This window comes from Myotis brandtii, unplaced genomic scaffold (assembly GCF_000412655.1).
Source record: "Myotis brandtii unplaced genomic scaffold, ASM41265v1 scaffold668, whole genome shotgun sequence".
NCBI classification, from domain to species: domain Eukaryota; kingdom Metazoa; phylum Chordata; class Mammalia; order Chiroptera; family Vespertilionidae; genus Myotis; species Myotis brandtii.
Window position 1 is genome coordinate 3331336 of NW_005370597.1, and position 9935 is coordinate 3341270.

At 42.6% G+C, this 9935-nt stretch overlaps 4 protein-coding genes across 9 annotated transcripts in view; all 4 read left to right on the plus strand.

Annotated features, from left to right (window-relative positions):
- Positions 1–114, plus strand: part of LOC102259563 (protocadherin gamma-B4) — a 2659-nt gene extending 2545 nt beyond the window's left edge. Inside the window, exon 2 of the mRNA XM_005881106.2 lies at positions 106–114. Within this exon, the coding sequence (XP_005881168.1) occupies positions 106–114 (9 nt within the window). The remainder of the gene's footprint in view (positions 1–105) is intronic.
- Positions 1–9935, plus strand: part of LOC102248091 (protocadherin gamma-C4) — a 162808-nt gene that overhangs the window by 60283 nt on the left and 92590 nt on the right. The gene's annotated exons all lie outside the window — the stretch shown is intronic.
- Positions 2859–4202, plus strand: LOC102259870 (protocadherin gamma-A8-like). Its single transcript, XM_014528996.1, is given in 2 exon segments — positions 2859–3901; positions 3903–4202. Coding segments are annotated over 2 exon segments (1188 nt in total). The 5' UTR covers positions 2859–3013.
- LOC106723872 (protocadherin gamma-B5-like) overlaps positions 8041–9935 on the plus strand; it is a 10913-nt gene continuing 9018 nt past the window's right edge. The window contains exon 1 of the mRNA XM_014529048.1: positions 8041–9930. Within this exon, the coding sequence (XP_014384534.1) occupies positions 8344–9930 (1587 nt within the window). The 5' untranslated portion in view covers positions 8041–8343. The remainder of the gene's footprint in view (positions 9931–9935) is intronic.

Consider the following 9935-nt stretch of genomic DNA (forward strand, 5'->3'; position numbering starts at 1 on the left):
AGCTGGAAAGACAGAGTTTAATTTTCTAAAATGTAATGAGCAGTTGAGTTCAGGACAAGACATACTTTGTGGTGATGCATCTGGGGCCTTATTTCCACTTTGTAGTTCTGGTGAATCAACTTCCCAGCCGGTGAGTTTCCTTTATGCATAACCTGCTTCCTTTGGTCTACCCGGTTCTCCATGTTCACAGGGGAACATACAGTTTCAAATCTAAAGGTTGTCTTAGGAAAGTTGTAGCTAGTCAAAAAACTGTCATACCATTCTTCAAGGGAGGTTGAAGTAGGGATATCTTTCCAGGCTCAGATTTAGGAAGGATTGAGGGTGTGGGTTTATCTACAAAGGGAAACATTACACAAGGCTATGGGCTCTCTTGTAAAAGCTTGAGATTTTCCCCTAAATTTTTCTTTCTATCACTTAATTCATGATTTTTCTTCAGCCTTGCCATACTATAAATGTAAAAGTAGGTAGTCATTTAAATAAGCCTTTAAAGCAGTGGTTCTCAACCTTCTGGCACTTTAAATACAGTTCCTCATGTTGTGACTCAACCATAAAATTATTTTCGTTGCTACTTCATAACTGTAATGTTGCTACTGTTATGAATCGTAATGTAAATATCTGATATGCAGGATGGTCTTAGGCGATCCCTGTGAAAGGGTCGTTCGACCGCCAAAGGGGTCGCGACCCACAGGTTGAGAACCGCTGCTTTAAAGCAAAAAAAGGGGCAAAATTAGATATTTTTCTTAACTGATTTAACTGTTATGGTTTTCATACTAATCTGATGTTTTGTCTCTATTTGCTTCCCCTTCTGTTTCAAAAGCACCTAGAAACCTGGGGTTTTGTTTTGTTGTAGATGGACCCATTGTAACTCCATGCAATGTACGCGCGCGCGCATGTGTGTGTGTGTGTGTGTGTGTGTGTGTGTGTGTGTGTGTGAAAATCTTTTGACTTAGTAGTAGGTCCATTGTGCTCATCAGAAGATAAAAGTATGTTCTTCCTACTTGCTTTTCAGGATTAATCTGTATTGAAGCTCATTCTATAGACTCTTCCATCCAAGAAAAGATCATGTTTTTAGTTTTCTTTTTTTTTTTTGCAACCTTAAACTAATAAAGCTAGACATCTCCTAGTTATTCTACTATCTCTAGGAAAAATGTAGAGTTGGATTCTTAAAATTTTAGACAAAATTGCTTACCTGGTATGTAAACAAGTATATACTCAAGATGATAACACATTGTTTCAGCCTTTTGCTAGATTTCCCTTAGCAACTGCTTAATTGATGGCCATTTTACAAAGCATTGAGGAGACATTTGTTTGTATTGGCACTTTTTGATAATTATGTGTGTTCCTTGCTTTTTGTGGTTCTTTTGACCAAAATACTCATAAAAGTAAAAGTAATTTTAGAGCCCTACCCGGTTTTGCTCAGTGAATAGAGCGTTGGCCTGCAGACTGAAGGGTCCTGGGTTCAATTCCGGCCAAGGGCACATGCCCAGGTTGTGGGCTCGATCCCCAGTAGGATGCGTGCAGGAGGCAGCCGATCAATGATTCATTGATGTTTCTATCTCTCTCTTCCTCTCCCTTCCTCTCTGAAATGAATAAAGAAATATATTTTAAAAAGTAATTTTAGAATATATGTCTACTTTAAGAATTTAATTGTCTGCTTTAAATACTCTCTCATTGGTGAAAAATGGGATGGACATTTACTTTTTATTGTAAATTCATTTGTACCTTTCAAGTGTTTTCAAATAGAAAAAGTATAAATAATTTAAATAAAGAAGCAAATCAGTATAACCTCTAATAAAACTTGAAAGTAGAACTTAAACTGTTAGCATTTTACAATATTAATTTGAAACATTATCAATGTGTAATTTAAAATGGCATTTAAAAAAGAAAATTAAGCCCTAATGGGTTTGGCTCAGTGGATAGAGCGTCGGCCTGTGGACTGAAGGGTCCCAGGTTCGATTCTGGTCAAGGGCATGTGCCTTGGCTGCGGGCACATCTCCAGTGGGGGGTGTGCAGGAGAAAGCTGATCAATGTTTCTCGCTCATCGATGTTTCTAACTCTCTATCCCTCTCCCTTCCTCTCTGTAAAAAATCAATAAAATATATTTAAAAGAAAAAGAAAATTAAGAAGCAAATACCTACAAAAATCTTACTATAATGATTAATTAGTTTAAACAAAATAAAACAACTTCTGAGTCAATCATCTCAATAGGTCTATTTTAGTCTGAGTGAATTAATTGCCAGTGACAACTGGAGCTTCTACTTATTTGATAATAGATATTGAAGACTCCCCTCCTCTCTGTAAAAAAATCAATAAAATATATTTAAAAGAAAAAGAAAATTAAGAAGCAAAAACCTACAAAAATCTTACTATAATGATTAATTAGTTTAAACAAAGTAAAACAACTTCTGAGTCAATCATCTCAATAGGTCTATTTTAGTCTGAGTGAATTAATTGCCAGTGACAACTGGAGCTTCTACTTATTTGATAATAGATGTTGAAGACATTTATAATAAACCTTAAAGCATAATAAATAAAATTTAATAATTTCTTTTTTAAAAAGTAAATATCTTCCAGAAATGGGAGTAATTTAATGTGATGCTCACTCATAAATCTGATCATTTTATAATACTTTGTAAGACTTAAACCCTACTTCATCCCACACTTCTTGGCAATTACTTTTAAAATATAAATTCAGGGACAAATTAAATAAGTGCAAAGCAAATTATAGAAAGCAAGAAGTATTTTCCTCCTCTGTAATCTAGCAAACAGTATTACAATTTTAAGTGGGTGCAGTAACTGTTTAGGGCTCTAAGCGCCGCTGTTCACCTAACTTGGAGATAAATATAACCAAAAGCCATCCGGATACTCTGGGCTCTCACCTCACTAAGACCTGCAAATCCCACAAATCAACTGCAGGGCTGCAGCGAAACTCCGTCCTACATTTGGGACAATCTGGCTTTCCGAGGGGATCTCCGAGCCTGCAGCATAAAGGTGAACAAGACACTTATGCCCAATGAAGATTCCGAGTGGATTCCATAGCGAAAGAACAATGGCCGCTCCAAAGAATTACGGAGGATGCAGGGAGCTGTTCCTGCTGTGCGCGCTCCTGAGTTCGCTGTGGGAGATTGGGAGGGGACAGATTCACTACTCCGTGCCAGAAGAGAGCGACAAAGGATCCTTCGTGGGTAACATCTCTAAGGACCTGGGGCTGGAGTCTCAAGAGCTGGCGAAGCACGGAGTCCGCATCGTCTCCAGAGGTAGGACGCAGCTTTTTGCTCTGAATACTCAAAGAGGCAGCTTGGTCACCGCCGGCAGGATAGACAGGGAGGAGCTCTGCGCTCAGAGCGCACGGTGTCTTGTAAATATCAACATCCTCGTTGAGGATAGAGGAAAAATTTTGGGGATAGAAATAGAAATTACTGATATCAATGATAATAATCCGAAGTTCCAGGCCGAAAATCTGGAAGTAAAAATTAATGAAATCGCGGCGCCTGGCACACGCTATCCACTCCCAGAGGCTGTTGACCCGGATGTGGGCTTGAATTCCCTGCAGAGCTACCAGCTCAGCCCCAATCACTATTTCTCTCTGGACGTGCGAACTGGAGACGACGGAACTTTAAACCCAGGGCTGGTGCTGGAGCGTGCCTTGGACCGAGAGGAAGAGGCTGCTCACCACCTGGTCCTCATCGCCTCTGATGGAGGCGAGCCTCCTCGCTCCAGCACAGTGCACATCCTAGTGACAGTGTTGGATGTGAATGACAATGCCCCAGTGTTTGCTCAACCGATTTACCAAGTAACAGTCCCAGAGAATGTGCCCCCTGGCACCCAGCTGCTTACTGTAAGAGCTAGTGATCCGGATGAGGGAATCAATGGAGAAGTGGCTTATAAATTCTGGAAAATTAGTGAAAAACAATCTCCATTATTTCAGCTCAAAAAAACAATCTCCGTTATTTCAGCTCAATGAAAAAACTGGGGAAATATCAACAGCAAAGAGTCTAGATTATGAAGAATGTGCATTTTATGAAATGGAAATACAAGCTGAAGATGTGGGGGCTTTTATGGGGAGGACCAAAGTGCTCATTTCGGTGGAAGACATAAATGACAATAGACCGGAAGTGATTGTTACATCTTTGTTTAGCCCAGTCTTGGAGTGGGGGCTCTCATGGAGAGGACCAAAGTGCTCATTTCAGTGGAAGACATAAATGACAATAGACCAGAAGTGATTGTTACATCTTTGTTTAGCCCAGTCTTGGAAAATACTCTTCCTGGAACAGTAATTGCCTTCTTGAATGTGCATGACCGGGACTCCGGGAAGAATGGTCAAGTTGTTTGTTACATACATGATAATTTACCTTTTCAATTAGAAAAATCAATAGATAATTATTATAGATTAGTGACATGGAAATATTTGGACCGAGAAAAGATCTCCATGTACAATATCACAGTGATGGCCTCAGATCTAGGAACCCCACCTTTATCTACTAAAACTCATATCTCCCTGCATGTGGCAGACACCAATGACAATCCACCCACTTTTTCTCATGCCTCCTACTCAGCCTATATCCTGGAGAACAACCCCAGAGGAGCTTCCATCTTCTCTGTGACCGCCCATGACCCTGACAGTGGCAAGAACGCCCAAGTCACTTACTCTCTGACTGAGGACACCATCATGGGAGCACCTCTTTCTTCTTATGTCTCCATCAACTCTGACACCGGTGTGCTGTATGCAATTTGTTCCTTCGACTATGAGCAGATTCGAGACCTACAGCTACTGGTGACTGCCAGGGACAGCGGGGACACTCCACTCAGCAGCAATGTTTCACTGAGTCTGTTCATTCTGGACCAGAATGACAACACACCTGAAATTCTCTACCCCTCACTCCCCAATGATGGTTCCACTGGTGTGGAGTTAGCACCCCGCTCTGCAGAGCCCAGCTACCTGGTGACGAAGGTGGTGGCAGTGGACAGAGACTCAGGCCAGAATGCCTGGCTGTCCTACCGCCTGCTCAAGGCCAGTGAGCCAGGGCTGTTCACGGTTGGACTGCACACGGGGGAGGTGCGCACTGCACGGGCCCTGCTGGACAGAGACATGCTCAGGCAGAGCCTGGTGGTGGTAGTCCAGGACCATGGCCAGCCCCCCCTCTCCACCACTGTAACGCTCACTGTGGCTGTTGCAGACAGTATCCCAGAGGTCCTGGCTGGCCTGGATGACATGAAGAACCCTGACAACTCTGAAGACTCAGATCTCACGTTGTACCTGGTGGTGGCCGTGGCCATTATCTCCTGTGTCTTCCTTGCTTTTGTGGTTGTTCTGCTGGCGCTCAGACTATGGCGATGGCATAAGTCTCGTATGCTTCAAGCTTCAGGCAGAGGATTGGTGGGCTTGCCTGCCTCAAGCTTTCTGGGTGTGGAAGGAGTACAGGCATTCCTTCAGACCTATTCCCATGAGGTCTCCCTCACTGCAGACTCAGGGAAGAGTCACCTGATCTTCCCTCAGCCCAACTATGCACATACACTCATAAGCCATGAGAGCTGTGAAAAAAATGGTTCCTTGTTAACACCCATAGATTTTCACGAAGGTAAGGACGAAGCTACTTCGGCTCAGGTGAGTTCAGTTTTTGTTTACATTATTTCTCAGAGGCATTATATTCTTTATAAATCTATGTGTTTTGAAACATGTATTATGCAGAAAGTTTAAAATAGTTTTAAGGTGTACCCTAAATATGGGGGTCATTTTAGTGGTGATACTACAAAATTGAGCTCTAATTATCATAGTTTGTTTTATTTGCTTTCCCAAGGATTGGACATGATTGTTTAAATGTGAACTCTCAACCTTTTAAAGCCTTCCATATTTTACTGTAATTATAATTATCACTTATCACTCATTCACTTAAGAAGTAGTTGCCCAACCACAGAAGTTACGTTTGTTTTCTATATAGGAATACTATATTCCTAAATTAGGACTGAGAGAAAATTATTGAGACTCCTAAATCCTTGAATTATCTTAGTAGAAATAAAATACATCACAGAATTTTATCATGTGTTTAGGGTTTGAACCTAAAACTAAGCTCTGAAAGATTCCTTCTTTTTAAGTCTCTTTTCAGAACCCTGTGTCTGCATTAGTACCCTTCAAAACTTTAAGGCTTCTTATATTCCAAAATGTACACACATTTTAAATGGTGGGTCCTGGTTGTAGGTTTGACTCTCCCTAAATGTTGAATTTGTGTGTCAATGTTCATCCAGGCTCACACAAATGGAAACATGGAATCTAAAGTCCAAAATAGACATTGCTCCTCCCCCCCAAAAACAAAACAACAAAATCAAGCCTGAAATAAAATGTCATTTAAACCATTGAAAGAGACTTTTGTAAAATACAGAATCCCATGTTTCAGTAGAGTTCTACTGAATTGCTTTGATGGTGCAACCATGTGAAATGTGTACTCATGGTAAGAGAGTTTGAGAATGTTAATTTAAAGAACAGAAGTTTCATGGACACAAATTCTAAATAAGTTAATCAACTAAAAATGATTCCATATGAACTATGTGTATGGCTTCTATATTCCTTGTTATAGCATTTTAATGAAGCTAAACCTTGACTTGTCATCAAGAGTAAGTAGAAAATACAATAAAATATTTGTTAGTAATAAAAAAGACACTTCCCACCCTAGACGGCTTGGCTCAGTAGATAGAGCGCTTGCCTGGGGACTGAAGCATTGCGGGTTCGATTTTGCTCAAGGGCATATGCCTGGGTTTCGGGTTTGATCCCCAGTAGGGGGCATGCAGGAGGCAGCCGATCAATGATTCTCTCTCATCTTTGATGTTTCTATCTATCCTTCTCCCTTCTTCTCTGAAATCAATATATACATTAATAGACATTTCCCAAGGATAGTGCACTGTTCCCTCCTATTTGCATATACAGTGGGTGGGAGTTAACTTTATATTTTCTGTAGTGTTTGGATGCACAGTCATTTGAGGGGACAACTATATTACTGGTACTTTACAATTTTAAAAAGTATGTGGAAATTTGTCCTAATAAAAAAAGAAAATTCTTTCTCTTGGTCAAAACATTCACTAATTGTCAAAAAAAATTTAAATGAAGTAAAAAAAATAGAACAAATGTCTCTATATTCAGTAAATGTATTTAAGTAAACTTACCATGAGCTCAGCTCCTTCCATTTCAAAGTCATTACTTCAGTACAACATAGGTACATAGATAAGGAAATAATGCAGTCTACTGGGATATCCCTTTGTGACTTTATATTAAAGAATAGATAAACATTTCCCCAGTAACTTTTACATACTCCATTGGGTATGACATAGGCCAAGTAATTCTGAGATATGAAGAAGAAGGTAGAGTAAATCATAGCTTGGCTAATCATTGAGACAGTATTTATGGAATGAATATTTCCTGAGATAGTCAGAAGAGTAAAAAATATTAATTTTATAAACAGTATTGATATTATCAGAAGGAGGAGGTGTTTGGGATTAGTAAGGAATTGCACAACTTTACCAGTAATTTCAACAGTATTGATATTCTCTTAATATATGTGATGTGAAACAGCATTAATTGTGTAGAAATGTTGGGGCAAAACATAGGAATGAATAAAAGAAGGAAGTTATTTCACATGTCATGGCTAATAAAGACAATGAATTTGTGAAATCAGTAGATGATAAACTCTGAGGGCAATACCTATGATTTTCCCGTTGTTATATCACCAGTAACAAACACAAGCCAAGAGTTCAATGTATGTTTGTAGAATGGGGAAATGAATGCACCAACACAGGTGAGGAAAAAGTGGTTTACAGTTGTAAGTATCGGAAACCCAATTTATTCTTGTATTATTGTATTATTCTCCATATGAGCAACTGTAAACCTACTTACCTGTATATAAACCTGTATATATAGGTTTGTATAAAAACCCAACGCGATATATCTAATGCTTTGAAAACAAGAGTACAGATACCTTAAAGAAGGTCTTATAATTTAAGATGTAAATGTAGTAACAAAAAAACGGCTTGTTTAGTCTAGTACACGATTATAATTACTGTAGCTCCTTAGCCTGAAGCAGCAGAGGCTGCAGTTTCATAGTGCGGACTCTGGGCGCCGCTGTTGGCCAGAGTGGAGAGCTCGGCGCTGGTGATCGCCTCGCGCAGCCGCAGCTCGCTTTCCTCAGCTCTCTCGCTAGAGCTGGCCTTTCCACCGCTCCCTCCTCTGGAAAAGAAGAAACCCTGACCCCCACGCAGGAACTAAAGGCTGTTCGGGGCTCTGGACGTCCGCGACACAGACATTACTGGTCATCCGGCGTCTTCAGGCCGGTGAGCACGCTGAGGGGAGCAAGAGGGATGGGGAGCGGCGCTGGGGACTGGGGCTGGGCTGAGCGGCGGCCAGTGCTCTTTCCCTTCCTGCTGTCTTTGTTCTGCCCGGCGCTCTCTGAGCCGCTCCGCTACCGGATTCCCGAGGAAATGCCCGAGGGCTCGGTGGTGGGGAACCTCGCCAAGGACCTGGGACTCAGTGTCCGCGAGTTACCGACTCGAAAACTGCGCGTCAGCTCTGAGAAGCCTTACTTCACTGTGAGCGCAGAGCGCGGGGACTTACTTGTGAGCGGCAGGCTGGACCGGGAGCAGATATGCGGGAAGAAGCCAGTATGTGCTCTGGAATTTGAGGCTGTTGCTGAAAAGCCATTGAACTTTTACCACGTGAACGTGGAGATCGAGGATATTAATGACCACCCTCCCAAATTCATGCAAAACTCCTTTGAGCTGCAAATAAGTGAGTCCACACTGCCGGGCACGCGATTTATATTAGAAGTAGCGGAAGATGGCGATACTGGCCTAAACTCTCTGCAGAATTACAAACTCTCTCTAAGTCCTAGTTTCTCCTTGATAAATAAGGAGAAACCAGATGGTAGTAAATACCCGGAACTGATATTGGAGAAACCCTTAGACCGGGAACAACAGAAGCATCATCGATTAGTCCTCACTGCCTTGGACGGCGGAGATCCACCCCTAAGCGGTACCACTGAGCTCCAGATCCAGGTCACCGACGCCAATGATAACCCCCCTGTATTCAAGCAGGACGTGTACAGAGTCAGGCTTTCAGAAAACGTGCCACCGGGCACCACTGTGCTGCAGGTGTCAGCCACCGACCTGGATGAGGGCCTCAACTCAGAAATAACGTATTTTTTGTACAGGACGGGGCAAGTGTTCCATCTGAATTCAAAGAGCGGGGAAATTACCACTTCGCGGACACTGGATTACGAAGAAATCAAGGAGTATTCTCTGGTGGTGGAAGGAAGGGATGGTGGAGGACTGGTGGCACAATGTACAGTTGAAATTAACATTCAAGATGAAAATGACAACAGCCCAGAAATTACATTCCATTCTCTGGTGGAAATGATTCTGGAAAACGCAGTGCCAGGAACTCTAATTGCTTTCATCAAAATACATGACCGTGATTCTGGGGAGAATGGGGAGGTTAATTGTCGATTAGAAGGTCAAGTCCCCTTTCAGATCATCTCTTCATCCAAAAGTTCATATAAACTGGTAACAGACGGGACCCTGGATCGAGAACTGACCCCGGAGTACAATGTCACCATCACAGCCACCGACAGGGGCAAGCCGCCCCTCTCCTCCAGCACCACCATCACCCTGCACGTCACAGACGTCAACGACAACGCCCCGGTTTTCCAGCAGTCAGCCTACCTGGTCCACGTGCCAGAAAACAACCCGCCCGGGGCCTCCATCGCGCAGGTCAGCGCCTCCGACCCCGACCTGGGACTCAACAGCCAGATCTCCTACTCCATCGTGGCCAGCGACCTGGAGGCACGGGCGCTGTCGTCCTACGTGTCCGTGAGCGCGCACAGCGGGGTGGTGTTCGCGCAGCGCGCCTTCGACCACGAGCAGCTGCGCGCCTTTGAGCTGACGCTGCAGGCCCG